General features: G+C 39.8%; 1 protein-coding gene across 2 annotated transcripts in view; it reads right to left on the bottom strand.

Moving 5' to 3' along the window:
- Positions 1 to 18581, bottom strand: part of snx17 (sorting nexin 17) — a 69725-nt gene that overhangs the window by 42823 nt on the left and 8321 nt on the right. For both annotated transcript variants that reach the window (XR_009804082.1, XM_061886056.1), the window contains exons 2-3: positions 6808 to 6882; positions 3003 to 3120 (exon numbers count right to left, since the gene is read on the bottom strand). Coding sequence is in view for 1 of the 2 variants with exons in the window: in XM_061886056.1 (XP_061742040.1) it covers positions 3003 to 3120; positions 6808 to 6882 (193 nt within the window). In the remaining variant the exon portion in view is untranslated. The remainder of the gene's footprint in view (positions 1 to 3002; positions 3121 to 6807; positions 6883 to 18581) is intronic.

Below are 18581 nucleotides of genomic sequence, written 5' to 3'. Positions count from 1 at the left end.
CCTTGGAGACATCATGCCTCCTCGGTGTGTTGTCGGAGGGTGTAACAACACTAACAGGGAGGGATTCAAGTTGCACCGCTGGCAAGAAATCTGCCGCCAGACCCCATAGAATGTGCCGGAGTGTCTGCACATTTTACCGGCGGTGCTACGACAGACATGGCACAGAGATGTATGGATAACCTGCAGTAGCATTTGCAACGATTAAGTCAACAAAATCACAAAGGTGAATTTTGTTGATGTTGTTGACTTATGTGCTAATCAGACATATTTGGTCGCGGCGTGACTGCCAGCTACTAGATGCTAACATGCTACGCTAATCGATGCTAACATGCTATTTACGCTAGCTGTATGTACATTTGAAACTGGATACCAACATTTAATGCGAAACAAACACTTACCAATCGACGGATTTAAGTTGCTCCAGTGTCACAAGATGCCAAAGTCCTGATCGTTTGGTCCTCACATTTTACCGGCGATGCTAATAAGGTAGCCATGCTATGGGCCACTTCATTAGGTACACTCATGCTATGGCGGAATAGCGTCAATGGCTATTCGCTCAATAGCTTCAGTTTCTTCTTCAAGTTCGTTTTCGCTATCTGGCTCCATACTCCAACCATATATTTCAATACATGCGTAATCTGTTGAATAGTTTAAGCCGCTGAAATCCGAGCCTGAATCCGAGCTAATGTCGCTATATCTTGCTGTGCTATTCGCCATTGTTTGTTTACATTGGCAGCACTGTATGACGTCACAGGGAAATGGACAGTCGCATCGAAAATAGCGAAAATCAAGCACTCTAAAGCTTTTTTTAGGGATATTCCGGGAGATGTAACATTTTGAAAAAAACTTCGAAAAATAAAACAAGCCACTGGGAACTGATTTTTATTGTTTTTAACCCTTTTGAAATTGTGATAATGTTCCCCTTTAACACTCTGCGTGTTAATTGCGAGCGTAGCTGTACAAATGTTTTTAAGGGAGGAGGAGCTGCATCATTTAAGATCATGTGTACCAGGTGGATATTGGAGGACCTGATCAGGTTTTCAAAGCTAAGTATACCGTATTTGTCAAGTATGTTACAATGGTGTTATCGCCAAGGCTTTTTAACAAGGATTTTCAGTGCTTGACTATGTAGCTGAGATAGGCGCCAGCGCCCCCCGCGACCCCAAAAGGGAATAAGCGGTAGAAAATGGATGGATGGATGGACTATGTAATGATCTTAGAGAATTTAAAACAGTCTGTTTTGGCTTGAGACCATAATGACATTCAGTACAAGATATGTGATATGATCATTGCATTGATAACGATTTAGCTGCTTCGAATGAAAAGAAGCTCCTTATGTGCTGGAAGTTGACTGTGTTATATTTCAGAACATGACATACCTTTTTAACATGATTTTTAAAATGTTGTGTGGGATCCAGTATCACGCCTAAGTATTTAATTTCCTCTGCATTACTGATCATGTAACTATTCAAATAGATGTTTGGGAAAACACTTTGGTTTTGTTTGTTTGAAAAATACATTGTGACAGTTTTATCGGTGTACAGCGTAAGGCAGGACTCGTTCAGCCACTTTGATGCTTTGGTCATTGTCTCGAATAGCTTAGCTGCAACCACATTTACATCGGAACCGTGAGTAAAGAGGACTGTGTCGTCGGCATACATTAAAATCTCCACATCCTCACAGATGGAAGGTCGGTCATTAATGTATTTCTGGTTCTTTGGTTGTCATTACACTTTAAATAAATAAATGGGTTGTACTTGTATACCGCTTTTCTACCTTTCTATGGTGTAGTTGTGTACCAAAAACAATAAAAACAACACAAGACAAACAAAAATAAAACCATGATTTGATGCATTTGCGTGACTTTGGCACAATTTTCCAGATACCGAAAATTAACGATACCAGATTTTTTTCATTTTTATAAAAGGTTCATTTGAAATAGGGACGGATACAAAAACATAGACATCTGAAACAGTTATCCAATCTCTGTAGTGTTTGTAGCCAAAGCTAATTTACAACACCTGTCCCCAACAACAACAACAACAACAACACAGATCCAACATCATTAAAATAGGAAAATAAAAAATAGAATAACGCAAAGATGAGTCCATAATAATGATAATAGAAATAATACAAAGTGTAAACTAGATAAAAGCCAATAATAATAACACCGACATAGTGCAGACTAGATAAAAAAAATTTAGTCAAAATTTGTAAAAACTAAAAATGGGAACATGATTGTTGCTCAACTAGCCATAATTTTGTTTGTTTTTTGAAAGTGACAAATGCAAGTATACTTTTCAAAGTGACAGGTAAAGAGTTCAATAGTTGTGGTCCTTTTATTGAAAAGGCAGTCTGGGCAAAAGATGTTCAACGGAATAGAACGCAACAGCTGCCTTTTGACATTGCTCGGGTGGTAGATCTGGTACCACTTTGCAGTCTTGTAATTGCCTTGCAGAACAATTGGGGAGCAGAGTTATCCAAGCATTTAAAAAACAGTTTGACAGTGTGTAACAAAATAAAATCGGTAAAACTTAAAATATTGTATTTGGTAAAATTTAGCAATCGTATCGATATCGTATACTCTTTTTGTCTAGGACTTTCAAGGCACGGTTATAAAAATACTCAATGGTCTTGACTGATGACTGGTGTGCCTGGGACCATATAGTCAAGCCATATGTGTGAAAGAATAATTTAATTCATAAAAGTAAAAGCACAGCTGAGAGTTAAGCAGTTTTTTATAATCTTAAAACAGCCTAAGTTTGACTTCAGAGTTTTACATATTTTCTTAATGTGACTTTTAAAATTCAGCTGATAGTCTATGATTACGGCCAAATATTTGACGTCCGCAAACGTTGATCACATGGTGGGGAGATGGAAAATAACTGTTTTGACTGCAATGTCACCAAGTGGTCTGCTGACTGTGTGAAGACAAAAACAACCCCAGACAGAATTGGAAGCAGAAGACGCCACCTGTTGAGCAACAATGATAAACAACTCACCCGCCTGCATGTACTTCTCCAAATGCTCCCGCCTCTGTTCCACTTCGGCGGGCGTCAGAGTGAAAATCTTCTTTGGGGGGAAGGACGGCACCACATTGCTCCCGTATTCCTTCTTTATCTGCAGGGAAACAAAGTCAACATTGTGAAGTTCTGTACTTTTTTTTCTCCCTACCTTCGTACCACAATCAAAATAATTTGTCAAAGCAAATATGTACTTTATTCAACACAAGTATTCATTCTTGTCTATAAGCAACATTCATGCACGTGAATCACAGCTTAATAAACACATTTCTGTGCATTCTCATAACAAAATAATCATGTTTGTATTGGAAAGTGCATTATACATATCCATAGATGAAATGTATTGCTGCAGTCTATACTCACAGTTCAACCACTTTCCTACAGTCTACGGGTGTTTGGTCTACAAAAGCAAATAACTACTTGGGTCAAAATCCTTTGGCGATAACAGCTGTGGCTGTAGGCAACCTCTTGTTGTACAAAACCCAAAACCAGTGAAGTTGGCACGTTTATAAATGGTAAATAAAAATAGAATACAGCCATCCATTCATTTTCTACCGCTTGTCCCTTTTGGGGTCGCTGGAGGCTATCTCAGCTGCATTCGGGCGAAAGGCGGGGTACACCCTGGACAAGTCGCCACCTCATCGCAGGGCCAACACATACACAGACAACATTCACATACTATGGCCAATTTAGTGTTGCCAATCAACCCCACCATGTCTTTGAATAAGATACAATACAGAATACAATTATTTAAAAATCCTTTTCAACCTATATTTAACTGAATCGACTGCAAAAACAGGATAATAAATGTTTGAACTGGTAAACTGTTATTTTTTGCCAATATTAGCTCATTTGAATTTGATGCTTTCAACATGTTTTAAAAAAGCTGACACAAGTGGCTTAAAAGACAGAAAGTTGAGGAATGCTCCCAAAACAATTTGGAACATCCCACGGGTGAACAGGCTAATTGGGAACAGGCGAGTGGGTATAAAAGTAGCTTCCATGAAATGCTCAGTCATTCACAAAAAAGAATGGGGCAAGGGTCAACACTTTGTGAACAAATGTGTGAGCAAATTGTCCAACAGTTTGAAAACAACATTTCTCAACGAGCTATTGCAAAAAATGTAGGGATTTCACCATTTATGGTTCGTAATATCATCAAAAGGTTCAGAGAATCTGGAGTAATCACTGCACATAAGCGCCAAGGCTGAAAACCAACACTGAATGCCCGTAACCTTCGATCCCTCAGGCGGTACTGCATCAAAAACTGACAGTATGTAAAGGATATCACCACATGGGCTCAGGAACACTTCAGAAAACCATGGTCAGTAGCTACATTTGGTCGCTACATCTGTAAGTGCAAGGCAAAACTCTACTATGCAAAGCGAAAGCCATTTATCAACAACAACCAAAAACGCCGCCGGCTTCGCTGGGCCCGAGCTCATCTAAGATGGACTGATGCAAAGTGGAAAAGTGTTCTGTGGTCTGACAAGTCCACATTTCAAATAGTTTTTGGAAACAATGGACGTTGTGTCCTCTATCCGGACTGTTATAGGCGCAAAGTTCAAAAGTCAGCATCTGTGATGGTATATAAGTGCATTAGTGCCCAAGGCATTGGTAACTTAAAGGCCTACTGAAACCCACTACTACCCACCACGCAGTCTGATAGTTTATATATCAATGATGAAGTATTAACATTGCAACACATGCCAATACAGCCTTTTTAGTTTACTAAATTACAATTTTAAATTTCCTGGGAGTTTCGTCTTCGAAACGTCGTGTAATGATGACGTGTACGCAAGACGTCACAAGTTTTTAGGAAGTATGAGCGCTGCGCACACACAGCGCTATGTCATCTGCTTTAACGGCATAATTATACAGTTTTTTGGACATCTGTGTTGCTAAATCTTTTGCAAATTTGTTAAATTAATATTGGAGAAGTCACAGTAGAAAGATGGAATTGGGAAGCTTTAGCCTTTAGCCACACAAACACACGGTGATTCCTTGTTTAAAATTCCTGGAGGTGAAACTTTCCTATGGATCAGAGCGCGGTCAAGAGAACATGGTCCCCAACCACATGTCAACCAGCAGGTTTCGGTGAGAAAATTGTGGTTAAAAAGTCAGTTCTTACCGGAGAAAAGCTGAGTATGTGCCGTCCATAGCTGCCGTCGACTCCCCTGAGACACTGCGCGTCAAGACACCCGTGGAGACACCCGTCCGACTATCAGGTAATATTAAACTCACTAAAACACTAGCAACACAATAGAAAGATAAGGGATTTCCCAGAATTAACCTAGTAAATGTGTCTAAAAACATCGGAATACGTCCCAATGCAATCGCGTTTTTTATCTTTTAAATTTTTTTTTTTTCTAGTCCGTTGCTATCAATATCCTCAAACACGAATCTTTCATCCTCGCTCAAATTAATGGAGAAATTGTCGTTTTCTCGGTCCGGATAGCACTTTTTGTTGGAGGCTCCCATTAGAAACAATGTGAATATGTGAGGAGCCATCAAACATGTGACGTCATCGTCTGCGACTTCTGGTAGAGGCAGGGCATTTCTCTGAGCACCGAAAGTTGTGAACTTTATTGTGGATGTTCTCTACTAAATCCTTTCAGCAAAAATATGGCAATATTGCGAAATGATCAAGTATGACACATAGAATGGACCTGCTATTCCCGTTTGAATAAGAAAATCTAATTTCAGTAGACCTTTAAACATCTGTGAAGGCACCATTAATGCTAAAAGGTGCATACAGGTTTTAGGGCAACATATGTTGCCATCCAAGCAACGTCTTTTTCATGGACACCCCTGCTTATTTCAGCAAGACAATGCCAAGCCACATTCTGCATGTGTTACAACAGCGTGGCTTCATAGTAAAAGAGTGCGAGTACTAGACTGGCCTGCCTGTAGTCCAGACCTGTCTCCCATTAAAAATGTGTGGCGCATTATGAAGCGTTAAATACCCCAATGGAGACCATGGACTGTTGAAAAACTTAAGCTCTACAACCAGCAACAATGGGAAACAATTCCACCTGAAAAGCTTCAAAAAATGGTCTCCGCAGTTCCCAAACGTTTACTGAGTGTTGTTAAAAGGAAATGCCATGTAACAAAGTGGTAAAAATGCCCCGGTGCCAACTTTTTTGCAATGTGTTGCTGCCATTAAATTCTAAATTAGGGATTTGCAAAAAAAAATTGTTTCTCAGTTTGAACATTAAATATCTTGCCTTTGCAGTCTATTTAATTGAATATAAGTTGAGAAAGATTTGCAAATCATTGTAGTCTGTTTTTATTTACCATTTACACAACGTGACAACTTCAATGGTTTTGGGTTTTCTAGTAAGTATTAATTTCATCCATCCATCCATTTTCTACGGCTTGTCCCGTTCGGGGCCCCAAGGGGTGCTGGAGCCTATCTCAGCTGCATTCGGGCAAAAAGTGGGGTACAACCTGGACAAGCAGGGCCAACACGGATGGACAACATTCACACTCACATTTACACATTTGGGCCAGTTTAGTGTGGTCAATCAACCTATTCCCAGGTGCATGTGTTCATCCATCCATTCATTTGCTACCGCTTATCCCGTTCGTTTTTATATTCACTTAAAATATATACAATACTCGCATAAATCATAAAAAAAATTGTGTCGCTACTTAGTGGAAATTGACTTACTAAATTTCAAGCCGCTAACCTTCAAACTAAACAATCATATCACATAAGGAACACATTTAATGACTGCTTTGGGCCCCAGGGTTGCAAAAACAAAAAAAAATAGATTCATACCTGCTCGTGTAAGCCGAGTAGTTGACTGTAGCGTACCCGGCAGTGCAGCACGCCGTTGACGTGGATGTTGTAGGCCTGTGGGAGGAACACACGTCCAGTAAGTAGCATAATAAAGAAACTAAAACCTCTACAGATGAACCCGTTGTAGCCATTTTCCTTCAAGAAGCATCAACAAATAGATTGGAAAAAGGAAAGAAGGCACATTGAATCACAAAATGTTCATCATTCCTCTTATCATGTTGTACAACAGCAGCCACACTGAAGCTTGAGGAATTATTTCTTTGTTTGCTATTCGAATCAGCAAGCAAAGTGTCTCAAAGCCAAATCTCCGTTAAGTAATACTTCATTAAAACATGTAACACAGTGGTAAAAATGCCCCTGTGCCAACTTTTTGGCAATGTTTTACCGCCATTGCATTATAAATGAATATTTATTTGTAAAAAAATAGTTTCTCAATTTGAACATTAAATATTTTGTCTTTGCGGTCTATTCAATGGAATATAAGTTAAAAAGGATATGAAAATCATCGTATTTTGTTTTTATTTACCATTTACACAACATGCCAACTTCACAGGTTTTGGGTTTTGTATGTTTTAATTTAAAATACTTTATATTTAATTGTTTTGTTGTTTTTGTTTTTGATTACAATTTTGCTGTGATGAGGTGGCGACTTGTCCAGGGTGTACCCCGCCTTCCGCCGGATTGTAGCTGACATAGGCGCCAGCGCCCCCCGCGACCCCAAAAGGGAATAAGCGGTAGAAAATGGATGGATGGATATATATATATATATATATATATATATATATGTTTTTTTTTTTTTTTTTACAAAAACTTTAAATATTTTTAAACACCTACAGAATTCAAATATTTTGGGGATATTTGGCTGAACAGAATGTTGCTCTTGTTATAAAAAATCTAAACGAGTGGTTGTGAAAAAAGAGCCAAGCAGGGTTCCACTTTGGCTTTATTTATAACAACACAAGCTTTTTATGGCCGACTTCAATGAATCTACAAAACATTGTAAATATTTTTTTAACATTAGGCCTTGTTATGCTCACAAGATACTTTGTGAGACTTAGCTAAAGGAAATGTGACAAAAGTGACTACTTTCCTCACATTTTCAGCAACAGATTTGATCAAAGCTTCTCAAGGAATAATACCATAGAAAGGACACTTCAATATACTTTAGAGTAGTCAGGGTACAGCTAGATAAGCAGTGTAAATCTATTTTTCACTAAAAATGACTCAGCAGAGTCAACACACAGTGATTACTTTTTTGAATAGATGGCAGCCAGCTAGCGTGTGTACTTGGTGTGAGCGCGAGAGTTATCTTAATTCCTCAGAGCTACACGTGTTATACTGGAATCCTCTTCAACAACCACCGACAAAATATGGAATCACCTGACTTCGGACGATGTTTTTCAGTTGTTTAATTTTGTAGAAAGAAGGCAGATAACAGACACGGCGCAAAACTAGGGGTGTAACGGTACACAAAAATTACGGTTCGGTACGTACCTCGGTTTAGAGGTCACGGTTTGGTTCATTTTCGGTACAGTAAGAAAACAACAAAATTTAATTTTTTGGGGTTATTTATTTACCTAATTTGTAAACAATGGTTTAATCCTTTTAACATTGGGAACACTATAATAATTCTGCCCACGTCAATCCACATTAAACTGCCTCAAGTTGTTGCTTTGATTAAATAAAATGACAAAACCTTTCTTCTACATATAAAAAGTGCAACATTAAACAGTTTCAAGTCAACTCATCATGCTTCATTTATTACAGTTTTGGGAAGTCTGTAGTTTACTTTTATTATGTAAATGTTATATTCTTTTATCAACATGTGACAGCAGGGACCCTTCCATTCAAAACTAGGCTGCTACATTGCTAATGATTAATGTAACTATAGCTGAAAAAATAGTACAATAGCAATAGGAGAGACTATTCATCCCTGAACACCATGGAGTTCAATGAAATAACAAACAGACAGGGCTTTGCTAACCCTAACGCACGCACGCACGCACGCAGCAAAATGAGCTAATGTTACGCTAAAAGCTAATTAGCCTTCACCTCAAGCCAGAACTGCGAGCGAGCTGAGCTGCAGTTTAAGTTTCTAGAAGGTCAACGAGCTCATAGTGATGTTAGTAATAGTTGTGACTGGGAGGTGTTTTTTATAATTTGGGGAGAGTACGCTGTCCGCTGCTCCCCTGCTAAACACATATCTGCTCGACGCTCAAGCATTGACTACGTGCACTCTGAATACGCACTGCTGATTGGCTGTTACATCGCTCTGAATACGCACTGCTGATTGGCTTTGTATGTAACCAATCAGATGGTTGTGTTGATGGGACAATGCTGGGTGCTGAGACAGAGGCAGAAAGCAGAGTAGCTTGTGAAGACTTTTGCTTACAAACTCGTTCGGTACACCCGCGTGCCAAACCGAAACCCCCGTACCGAAACGGTTCAATACAAATACACGTACAGTTACACCCCTACGCAAAACTATAATAATTTTAAATGTCAATTTTCTGGCTTCAAGAAACACTAAGACTGCTTTTCCTCTTCTTCTAAGGTTGCACAGGATATATTCCACCTAACCTTATCCCTGCCCACACACACACAATGCCATTGTTTTAAGACCACCTCCCGCCCTCCATCCGACGGCTATATTACGTCATAGTCACCTCTGACCTGGAAGTGTACTCTTACCCTGTTTCACTGTAGCCTGTTGCCACACTTCTTTTAACAGTAAACCTTGCTTGCCTCACCATCGGCAGCTGTTATAGTATTGTAGTGAATCACACCTGAATCATACATGAATCATATCTTTAATGGATGTGTGAAAGTAAACAGTGTGATAAAAAGAACATTTTACAACAATAAATCTAGGTATCTAGATATCTGGTAGGAACACTCACTCTTTTACCTTCACCTTCATTTTCCATTATTGCAATCCTGCCTGTGCTTGGAGGCTGAAATTGGCGGTCGTGCTTGAAGGCCGCAACCACTACATGGCTTCACAATAGTTATGGAGTACAAAACTAGACGTTGAGCAGTCGCTCGACATCCATCGCGGACAAAAACTGATAGTCTGCTTTGCCAGTCCAAATGCATTCGCTCTTTTCCTTAGTCTTCCCTCGTCCACGGGAGCCCGCATTCTCGTGGTCTACCCTTTGACAAATGGACAAAGTTTTTTGCTTGGTACAATCACAGCTGACATTCGAAAGTTTTATTGCCAGTCCCGTGGAACAACACACTCGTTGACAAACATATCCCAGGAGGCTGCCGTTCTTCCAGGTCCTATCCAAAACCGCCGCTCAACATTGTTATGTTGCCATCTGAGATGGGTTGCATCCGAAAGAGCTGCAATCACGCGTTTCCTTCTCATTGTATGCACGTGTGATTTCCACATGTGTCTGTACATGTAGAAGAAGCAGAAACACGGGCATTTCTGCATGACTCGCCTCCATATTTCCAGTGGTTACCTCTGAGTTACGAAACCACTTGTTTTGAAGCTGGCAGTGGCGCTTTCTTTCTGACTTCACTTCCTGTCTGGGGCGCAGTCTTTCTGACATCACTTCCTCTCCGAACTCTGTTTTTAAACGATCGATGAGTCCACACAAAGCTAAGAGCCGGAGATTCAAGAAACACACGGCGCACTTACCCTTGTAAAAAATTATCCCAGGAGGGGAACCTTAAACGATGGGTTGGTGTGGCTGACACGGAGCTTAAGCTTAATTATTATTTGTTTAAGGAGTTATCTGGCTTAATGTAGACAAGACCTAAAAGAAATCAAGAAATTAAATTGTTGATTTACGGATTTCCACAGGATGCAGAATGCAAGCGAAATGTAATCGCCATGGAACGACACCGCCATTTGCACGGCAAGGCCACAACAGCGAAAAGCGCGGGTTCTTACGAGATCTAATGAATCCGCGCATAATCATGTGATGAAGTAAACACTGAAGTCTGTGACGGCATAAACTTGACTTCACTCGTGAAAAATATGTCAGTTTTGCCTTGCAGAACGAAAACTTTGTTTTTGTAACAAGCAAAAACAAAACCGTAACATCATGCCTGCGAGCATTGCAGACACACACAACTCTCATAAAACATACTGTACCCCTGCATCCCTGGCCCCCGTATTAGCTGGTATTTGACACAGGACCCCTACGCGCACATACCTGCCTGCGATATGTCTGTATATGATTCTTTCATTTTAGAACCTGCAGAATTAGGTTTTGGGTCAACAAAGCGAAATTAGGGCTGAGACGATAAAACTAAATCAAAAAATATCGCGATAAGACACAATTAATATCAATATTTATTTACTTTTTTGGTCAGAAAAAACAAAAAATGATGAAACAATATTTTTTGCATTAAGCCACTGCCACTTTGGGAACCAGGCTAAACAGGAAGTGTCACTGAGGAATGGGAGTGACACACTAACAGTTAATCAGGTAACAGTATCCGCTACTAAGTTTGGTAGCGCAGTATTTCTGTCTCGCTGTGGATTCTCTGCATGGAGTAAGAAGAGAAAGTGTGACATATTGATTATATCAACTCAATAACAGAAAGTTGTCTTTAGTTTTGTTGGTTTTAATGCAGACAGCGTGGTAACATCTTGACACTTCAAATGTGTCGGTGAGCAGTTTCCCAAACAACCCCGTGTAGAGTTCAATAGCTTATACACTACTGCCATCTAGTTTCTCCACACTGCAACTACCTTCAAATGTACTGCAATTATTTTACCACCTGGCTACCAGACATATTCTCCACTGATAAATAGCACCCTTGGTAAGTTGGTAATTGTATTATTACTGTATTTATTGGCAGGATTAAATAAGTCATAAAATATATAAATAATTATTGATATTGATCAATAAAAAAAAACCTTTATCGTCATACACTTTTCAGCCATGTCACGCATCCCGAGGTGAAAATGACATTTGAAAACCTTTGACAAGTTGATTTCATGTCCGTACCCGCCCATTGGGACATTTCAAAGTGTAAAATACGATCCACTTTAAAGACCGATTATTTTATTTTGAAAATAGCTGGATAATTTATGTTGTGTATGTGCATGAATTGTTGTCCAACACAAGCAGATTTTAGTTGAATTGATCCGCCGAGAAGAAAGAAGCACTGCAAATATTTAACGCATGGATTCAGAACATACCGCAGGCGGTAGAAACAGACACATTGACTTGAATAAAAATTAAAAGAGCCCGCCGCCGTGACACATACTGTGGAAATTAGGGGTGAAAGATTTATCTTAGATCGAGCAGAGATAAAACTATGAAATCACTCAATTCTAAGTCATTAATTATTAAAAAATAGTCCTGTAAAATTTTATTTCCAAAGCTGCACCTGGGGCTGGGCGATATCGATATATACGATATATTGCGGGTTTGTCTCTGTGCGATATAGAAAATGACTATATTGTGATATTCGAGTATACGTTCTCACAATGTTGCTTTTACCTGCGGGCATTACATTACAGGCTCTTCTCGCTCTTTCCTGTTGTTCCTTCTTATATAGGTCACATGATGTCACGTCATACGTCACATACGTATACGCCCTCGTGGAACAGAGCGGTAGCGGCATGAGTAACGTTTGCTGTGATGCTAGCAGAGCCGTGCGAGTGGTAATACGAGAGAAAGAAGGTGCGAATGAAGGAAAAATTAATTCTCAAGAAAAACAGCATGGGGTCCATCGTCTGGCGGTGGTTTGGCTTCAAGCAGGAATATGTCGAACAGACAACCATAATTTGTCAAGTGCGAGCCAAAATCGTTTCTACCAAAAGTAGATTACTGCTGATATGTAGCATCATTTGAAAAGTCACCTGCTAGAGAATGAGGAGTTCTTACTCCGCATGACAACATCTCGGTTCGGTGCCACACACCCACACCATCAAAATGCAGAGGCAAACATTTCCAGATCAACACCATATGAAAAAAATAGTCAACGGAATTTAATAACGTCCATAGTAACCTACCACATAGCGAAGGACGAACACTTTTTGATTTCCTATTATGCAGCTCATTTGTATTTGACACTTAAAATATTTCTGACAATCTTGCACTTTCTGTTTGGGAATGACATGAACGTTTGTGGTATTCACGGTGGAAGAGGGGTTAGTGCGTCTGCCTCACAATACGAGGGTCCCGAGTAGTCAGGGTTCAATCCCGGGCTCCAGATCTTTCTGTGTGGAGTTTGCATGTCCTCCCCGTGAATGCGTGGGTTCCCTCCGGGTACTCCGGCTTCCGCTCACTTCCAAAGACATGCACCTGGGGATAGGTTGATTGGCAACACTAAATTGGCCCTAGTGTGTGAAGGTGAGTGTGAATGTTGTCCGTCTATCTGTGTTGGCCCTGCGATGAGGTGGCGAGTTGTCCAGGGTGTACACCGCCTTCCGCTGGATTGTAGCTGAGATAGGCACCAGCGACCCCCGCAAATACCAAAGGGAATAAGCGGTAGAAAATGGATGGGATGAATGAACGTTTGTGTCATTGCTTAATAACTGTTTAATAAATACAGTTTTGGTCAATTGACTTAGTTGTGATTTCCTTCTCTGCATGAAAGTTTAAAATGAGCATATATTAATGCAGTATGAACAAGAATGTTTTAATGTAGACACATATAATCATCATACTGCTGTGATTATATATATCAAGTGTTAATTCAAGGCAAAGGCAAAATATCGAGATATTAAAAAAAAGGCCATATCGCCCAGCCCTGGCTGCACCTGCATCAGATTTTATCTGTTCATTTGTCTGCAGTTAAAAATGAGGCTTCACAGACCAACACCTTGAGAAGCTGTTGCACCAGCTGGACTGACATTATGGCTCTAACACCAGAAATGTCAATTAAAAGGAGAATATTATCAAACTTCTTCAAGAAGGTAAATCATCAATCAATGTTGCAAAGGATGTTGATTGTTTACATTCTGCTGTGTCTAAAATCTAGACGAAGTACAAACATGGAAAAGTTGTAAAAGACAAACATACTGGTAGACCAAGGAAAACTACTACTACTTGTTCAATTGCTGTTAATATATGGTTATTTTCTGTTTCAACATGTTCTATTAACTTCTGTTAAAATGTAATAATCACTTATTCTTCTTGTTAGATACTTTACATTAGTTTTGGATGATACCACAAATTTGGGTATCGATCTGATACCAAGTAGTTACAGGATCATACGTTGGTCAAAGCTTAAGTTCTCATGTGTCCAGGGAAATATTTCCTGAGTTATGAATATAATATGATTTTTATTTTTTTTTAAAGAAAAAAGTATTTGTGTTAATAAAAAATATTGATGTAATCATAGTAATATTGACTAGATAGGCTGTTGTACTTCGTTTCATTACAGTGAATGTCAGGTGTAGATCCACCCATGGCATTTGTTTATATTGTGACACCGGTTGCTTTACTACACTCCTACGATGTGTAGTAAAGCATGTTTAGCTATTCCTTGTCCTGCGGGGATGATACTTGTAAGAAACTCACTTTATTTGTTGCTATGGAGGCGAGGATTAGTGATTTAGAAGAAGCTAAAACACTGCAGACTGCGGATGGACATTAGCCGCTAGCTAGCTAGCTAGCCATGTTTTAAAGTACCTCTTCCTAGGGTTGGGCGATGTGGCTTTTTATTAATATCTCAATATTTTAGGCCATGTCACAAAACACTATTTATATTGTGATATTCTGCCTTAGCCTTGAATCAACACTCGATGCATATAATCACAGCAGTAAGATTATTCCATGTGTGAAGTGAAGTGAATTATATATTCAAACCCCGTTTCCATATGGGTTGGGAAATCGTGTTAGATCTAATTATAAATGGAGTATAATGATTTAAAAATCATTTTAAACCCATATTCAATTGAATGCACTACAAAGACTAAATATTTGATGTTCAAACTCAAACTTTTTTTTTTTTTTTGCAAATAATAATTAACTTAGAATTTCATGGCTGCAACATGTGCCTTTTATTTTAACAACACTCAAACATTTGGGAACTGAGGAAACTTATTGTTGTAACTTTGAAAGTGGAATTCTTTCCCATTCTTGTTTTTATGTAGAGCTTCAGTCGTTCAACAGTCTCCGATGTCGTATTTTACGCTTCATAATGCGCCACACATTTTCGATGGGAGACAGGTCTGAACTGCAGGCGGGCCAGGAAAGTACCCGCACTGTTTTTTTACAAAGTCACGCTGTTGTAACACGTGCTGAATGTGGCTTGGCATTGTCTTGCTGAAATAAGCAGGGGCGTCCATGAAAAAGACGGCGCTTAGATGGCAGCATATGTTTTTCAAAAACCTGTATGTACCTTTCAGCATTAATGGTGCCTTCACAGATGTGTAAGTTACCCATGCCTTGGGCATTAATGCACCCCCATACCATCACACATGCTGGCTTAAGAACTTTGCGTCAATATCAGTCCGGATGGTTCACTTCCCCTTTGGTCCGGATGACACCATGTTGAATATTTCCAAAAACAATTTGAAATGTGGACTCGTCGGACCACAGAACCATTTTCCACTTTGCATCAGTCCATTTTATATGATCTCGGGTCCAGAAAAGCCGGCGCCGTTTCTGGATGTCGTTGATAAATGGCTTTCGCTTTGCATAGTAGAGGTTTAACCTGCACTTACAGATGTAGCGACAAACGGTATTTAGTGACAGTGGTTTTCTGAAGTGTTCCTGAGCCCATGTGGTGCTATCCTTTAGAGATTGATGTCGGTTTTTGATACAGTGGCGTCTGAGGGATCGAAGGTCACGGTCATTCAATGTTGGTTTCTGGCCATGCCGCTTACGTGGAGTGATTTCTCCAGATTCTCTGAACCTTTTGATGATATCATGGACCGTAGATGTTGAAATCCCTAAATTTCTTGCAATTGCACTTTGATAAACATTCTTCTTAAACTGTTTGACTATTTGCTCACGCAGTTGTGGACAAAGGGGTGTACGTCGCCCAATCCTTTCTTGTGAAAGACTGAGCATTTTTTGGGAAGCTGTTTTTATACCCAATCTTGGCCCCCAACTGTTCCCAATTAGCCTGCACACCTGTGGGATGTTCCAAATAAGTGTTTGATGAACAGTCCTCAACTTTATCAGTATTTATTGCCGCCTTTCCCAACTTCTTTGTCACGTGTTGCTGGCATCAAATTCTAAAATTAATGATTTGCAAAAAAAAAAAAAAGTTTATCAGTTTGAACATCAAATATGTTGTCTTTGTAGCATATTCAATTGAATATGGGTTGAAAAGGATTTGCAAATCATTGTATTCCGTTTATATTTACATCTAACACAATTTCCCAACTTGTATGGAAACGGGGTTTGTATATAGCACTTTTCTCTAGTACCTCAAAGCGCTTTACATAGTGAAACCCAATATCTAAGTTATATTTAAACCAGTGTGGGTGGCACTTGGAGCAGGTGGGTAAAGTGTCAAGACACAACGGCAGTGACTAGGATGGGGAAAGCAGGAATCGAACATGTAACCTTCAAGTTGCTGGCACGGCCGCTTTACCAACCGAGCCATACCGCCCTGTGTCTACATTAAAACATTCTTGTTCATACGTCATTAATACATGCTAATTCTAAACTTTCATGCAAAGAGGGAAATCACAACTACCGTATTTCCTTGAATTTCCGCCGGGGTGCCAATTGATTTAAAACCTCTTCTCACTCCGGCGCTTACCAAAGGTATGCAGTAAAAATGTGAGTGTGATGTAAGCTTGGACCTTAAATCCTACTGAATAGCTCTTAATCTCTGTCCCTTTAGGGCAGGGGCGCTCACACTTTTTCTGCAGGCGAGCTACTTTTCAATTGACCAAGTCGAAGAGATCTACCTCATTCCTATTTATAATTTATATTTATTTATTTATGAAAGAGACATTTTTGTTAAAAAGTTAATGGTGTTTAATGATAATACAAGCATGTTTAACACACATAGATTCCTTTCTTTCATGAAGAAAAGAATATAAGTTGGTGTATTTGATTCTGATGACTTGCATTGATTGGAATTAGACAGTGGTGCCGATAACGTCCGCATTTTCAAATGGAGGGAAAAAAAAGTCCTCCTTTCTGTCCAATACCACATGAAAGTGGTTGGATTTGGCATCTCATTTGTCCAACTTGCATACTCGTTTTTAAACACTTTGTTATGAGAGTAGCATATGTGTGTGGCCCTTTAATGTCTGGCAGCAGGTGAGTGACGTCAGTGAGTGTGCGGGTGGGCAAGCAAGTGAGAAAGCGGTCGCTGAGGGCGGGGGAGAAATACATTGGCATCAAACTCCGTAGCTTGCTAGCTTGTGCACGCTAGCTTTCTGAGACTCTTATTTTGTTAGCACAGGCAGGATGAAACAGGTCTTTTATGGTGAAGACAGGAACTGTGCAGTCGGTCTTTAGAGTTTTGACAGTAGGTACGGAGTCTCTAGAAATAAAATGTGTTTCTCTGCGTCCGCCCTGTTAGTGATTTTTTTCTTAAATATGAGCTCGCAGCAGCCAGCGTCATCTCACAAGATCCTCGGGTGCCGAGAATGTCAAACAACTGACGAAAGTGAAGTCTTGGTATGATTGATGATTGCTCATTTTTATGTATATTTTTTAATGCCTGGCTTGAGATCGACTGACACACCCTTCGAGATCGACCAGTCGATCGCGATCGACGTAATGGGCACCCCTGCTTTATGCGATTTCAAATTACCAGTATTGAAATCAGCCTTCTCCATTTTGAAAAGGATGACAGGGGAAGTGTCACTCGTGACGTCACGAGTTTGACCGGGCGATAATACTAAGCATGCGCTAATTATTTTGGGAAGCGAGTAGTAATTCAAGACAGGCGCATACTATATGCCCTGCGGCAATTCAAAGAAATATGGTAAGTCAATTTACCATGACACAGGTAATGTCACCAAGATGACATACCAAAATATTACTAAATTAAAGTGGACTTTTTGTACAGAACGCCACTACAATATTTTAAAATAAAGTGCACTTTTTTGCATGATGTCACACAAGATATTTCATTAACTGTCAAATAAAAACTGGCTGCATAATAGGAAATCAAATAGTGTATGATCTTTGTTATGTGGTAGGTTACTGCGGGCGTTATCTCCTTTTTTTTTTCATATGGTGTTGATGTGGATATGGTTGCTCATTTTGTGGGTGTGGCACCGAACGGAGATGTTGACATGCAGAATTTCAAGCACTCCTCATTCTCTAGCAGGTGACTTTTCAAAAGCTACAAATTAGTAGTGGTGCTACTATTTGTAGCAATGCTTTTGCCGCATACTTGACGTATCACAGTTGTCTGTTTTAACATCTTACCGCTTGAAGCCAAACGACCGCCAGACGATGGACCCCCTGCTGTTTTTCTTTGGAATTATTCTTCCTTCATTTGTTACCAAATTTGCACCTTCTTTCTCTCGTATTACCACTCACACCACTTCGCTAGCACCACAGCGAACGTTACCTACGCCGCTACCTCTCTGCTCCGCGAAGGTGTATAATGTTGCAGACGTATGTAACAAGCTGCGCTTGTTTAATGTCTCTGTGAGAAGGAGGGACAAGAAAGAGGGTGAAAAGCCTGCAGTGTAATGCCCAAAGCTAAAAGCAACTGCGTGAGAACATATATTCGAATATTACGTTGACCGGTCCGCGGATACAAAAAGGTTGGGGACCACTAGTCTACACACTATGTGTTCTTGTACAAACCCTGTTTCCATATGAGTTGGGAAATTGTGTTAGATTTAAATATAA

Source organism: Nerophis ophidion, linkage group LG24 (genome assembly GCF_033978795.1).
Source record: "Nerophis ophidion isolate RoL-2023_Sa linkage group LG24, RoL_Noph_v1.0, whole genome shotgun sequence".
Classification (NCBI taxonomy): Eukaryota; Metazoa; Chordata; class Actinopteri; order Syngnathiformes; family Syngnathidae; genus Nerophis; species Nerophis ophidion.
The sequence above is the reverse complement of the archived record's forward strand: the minus strand, read 5'-3'. Positions and strand labels throughout refer to the sequence as shown.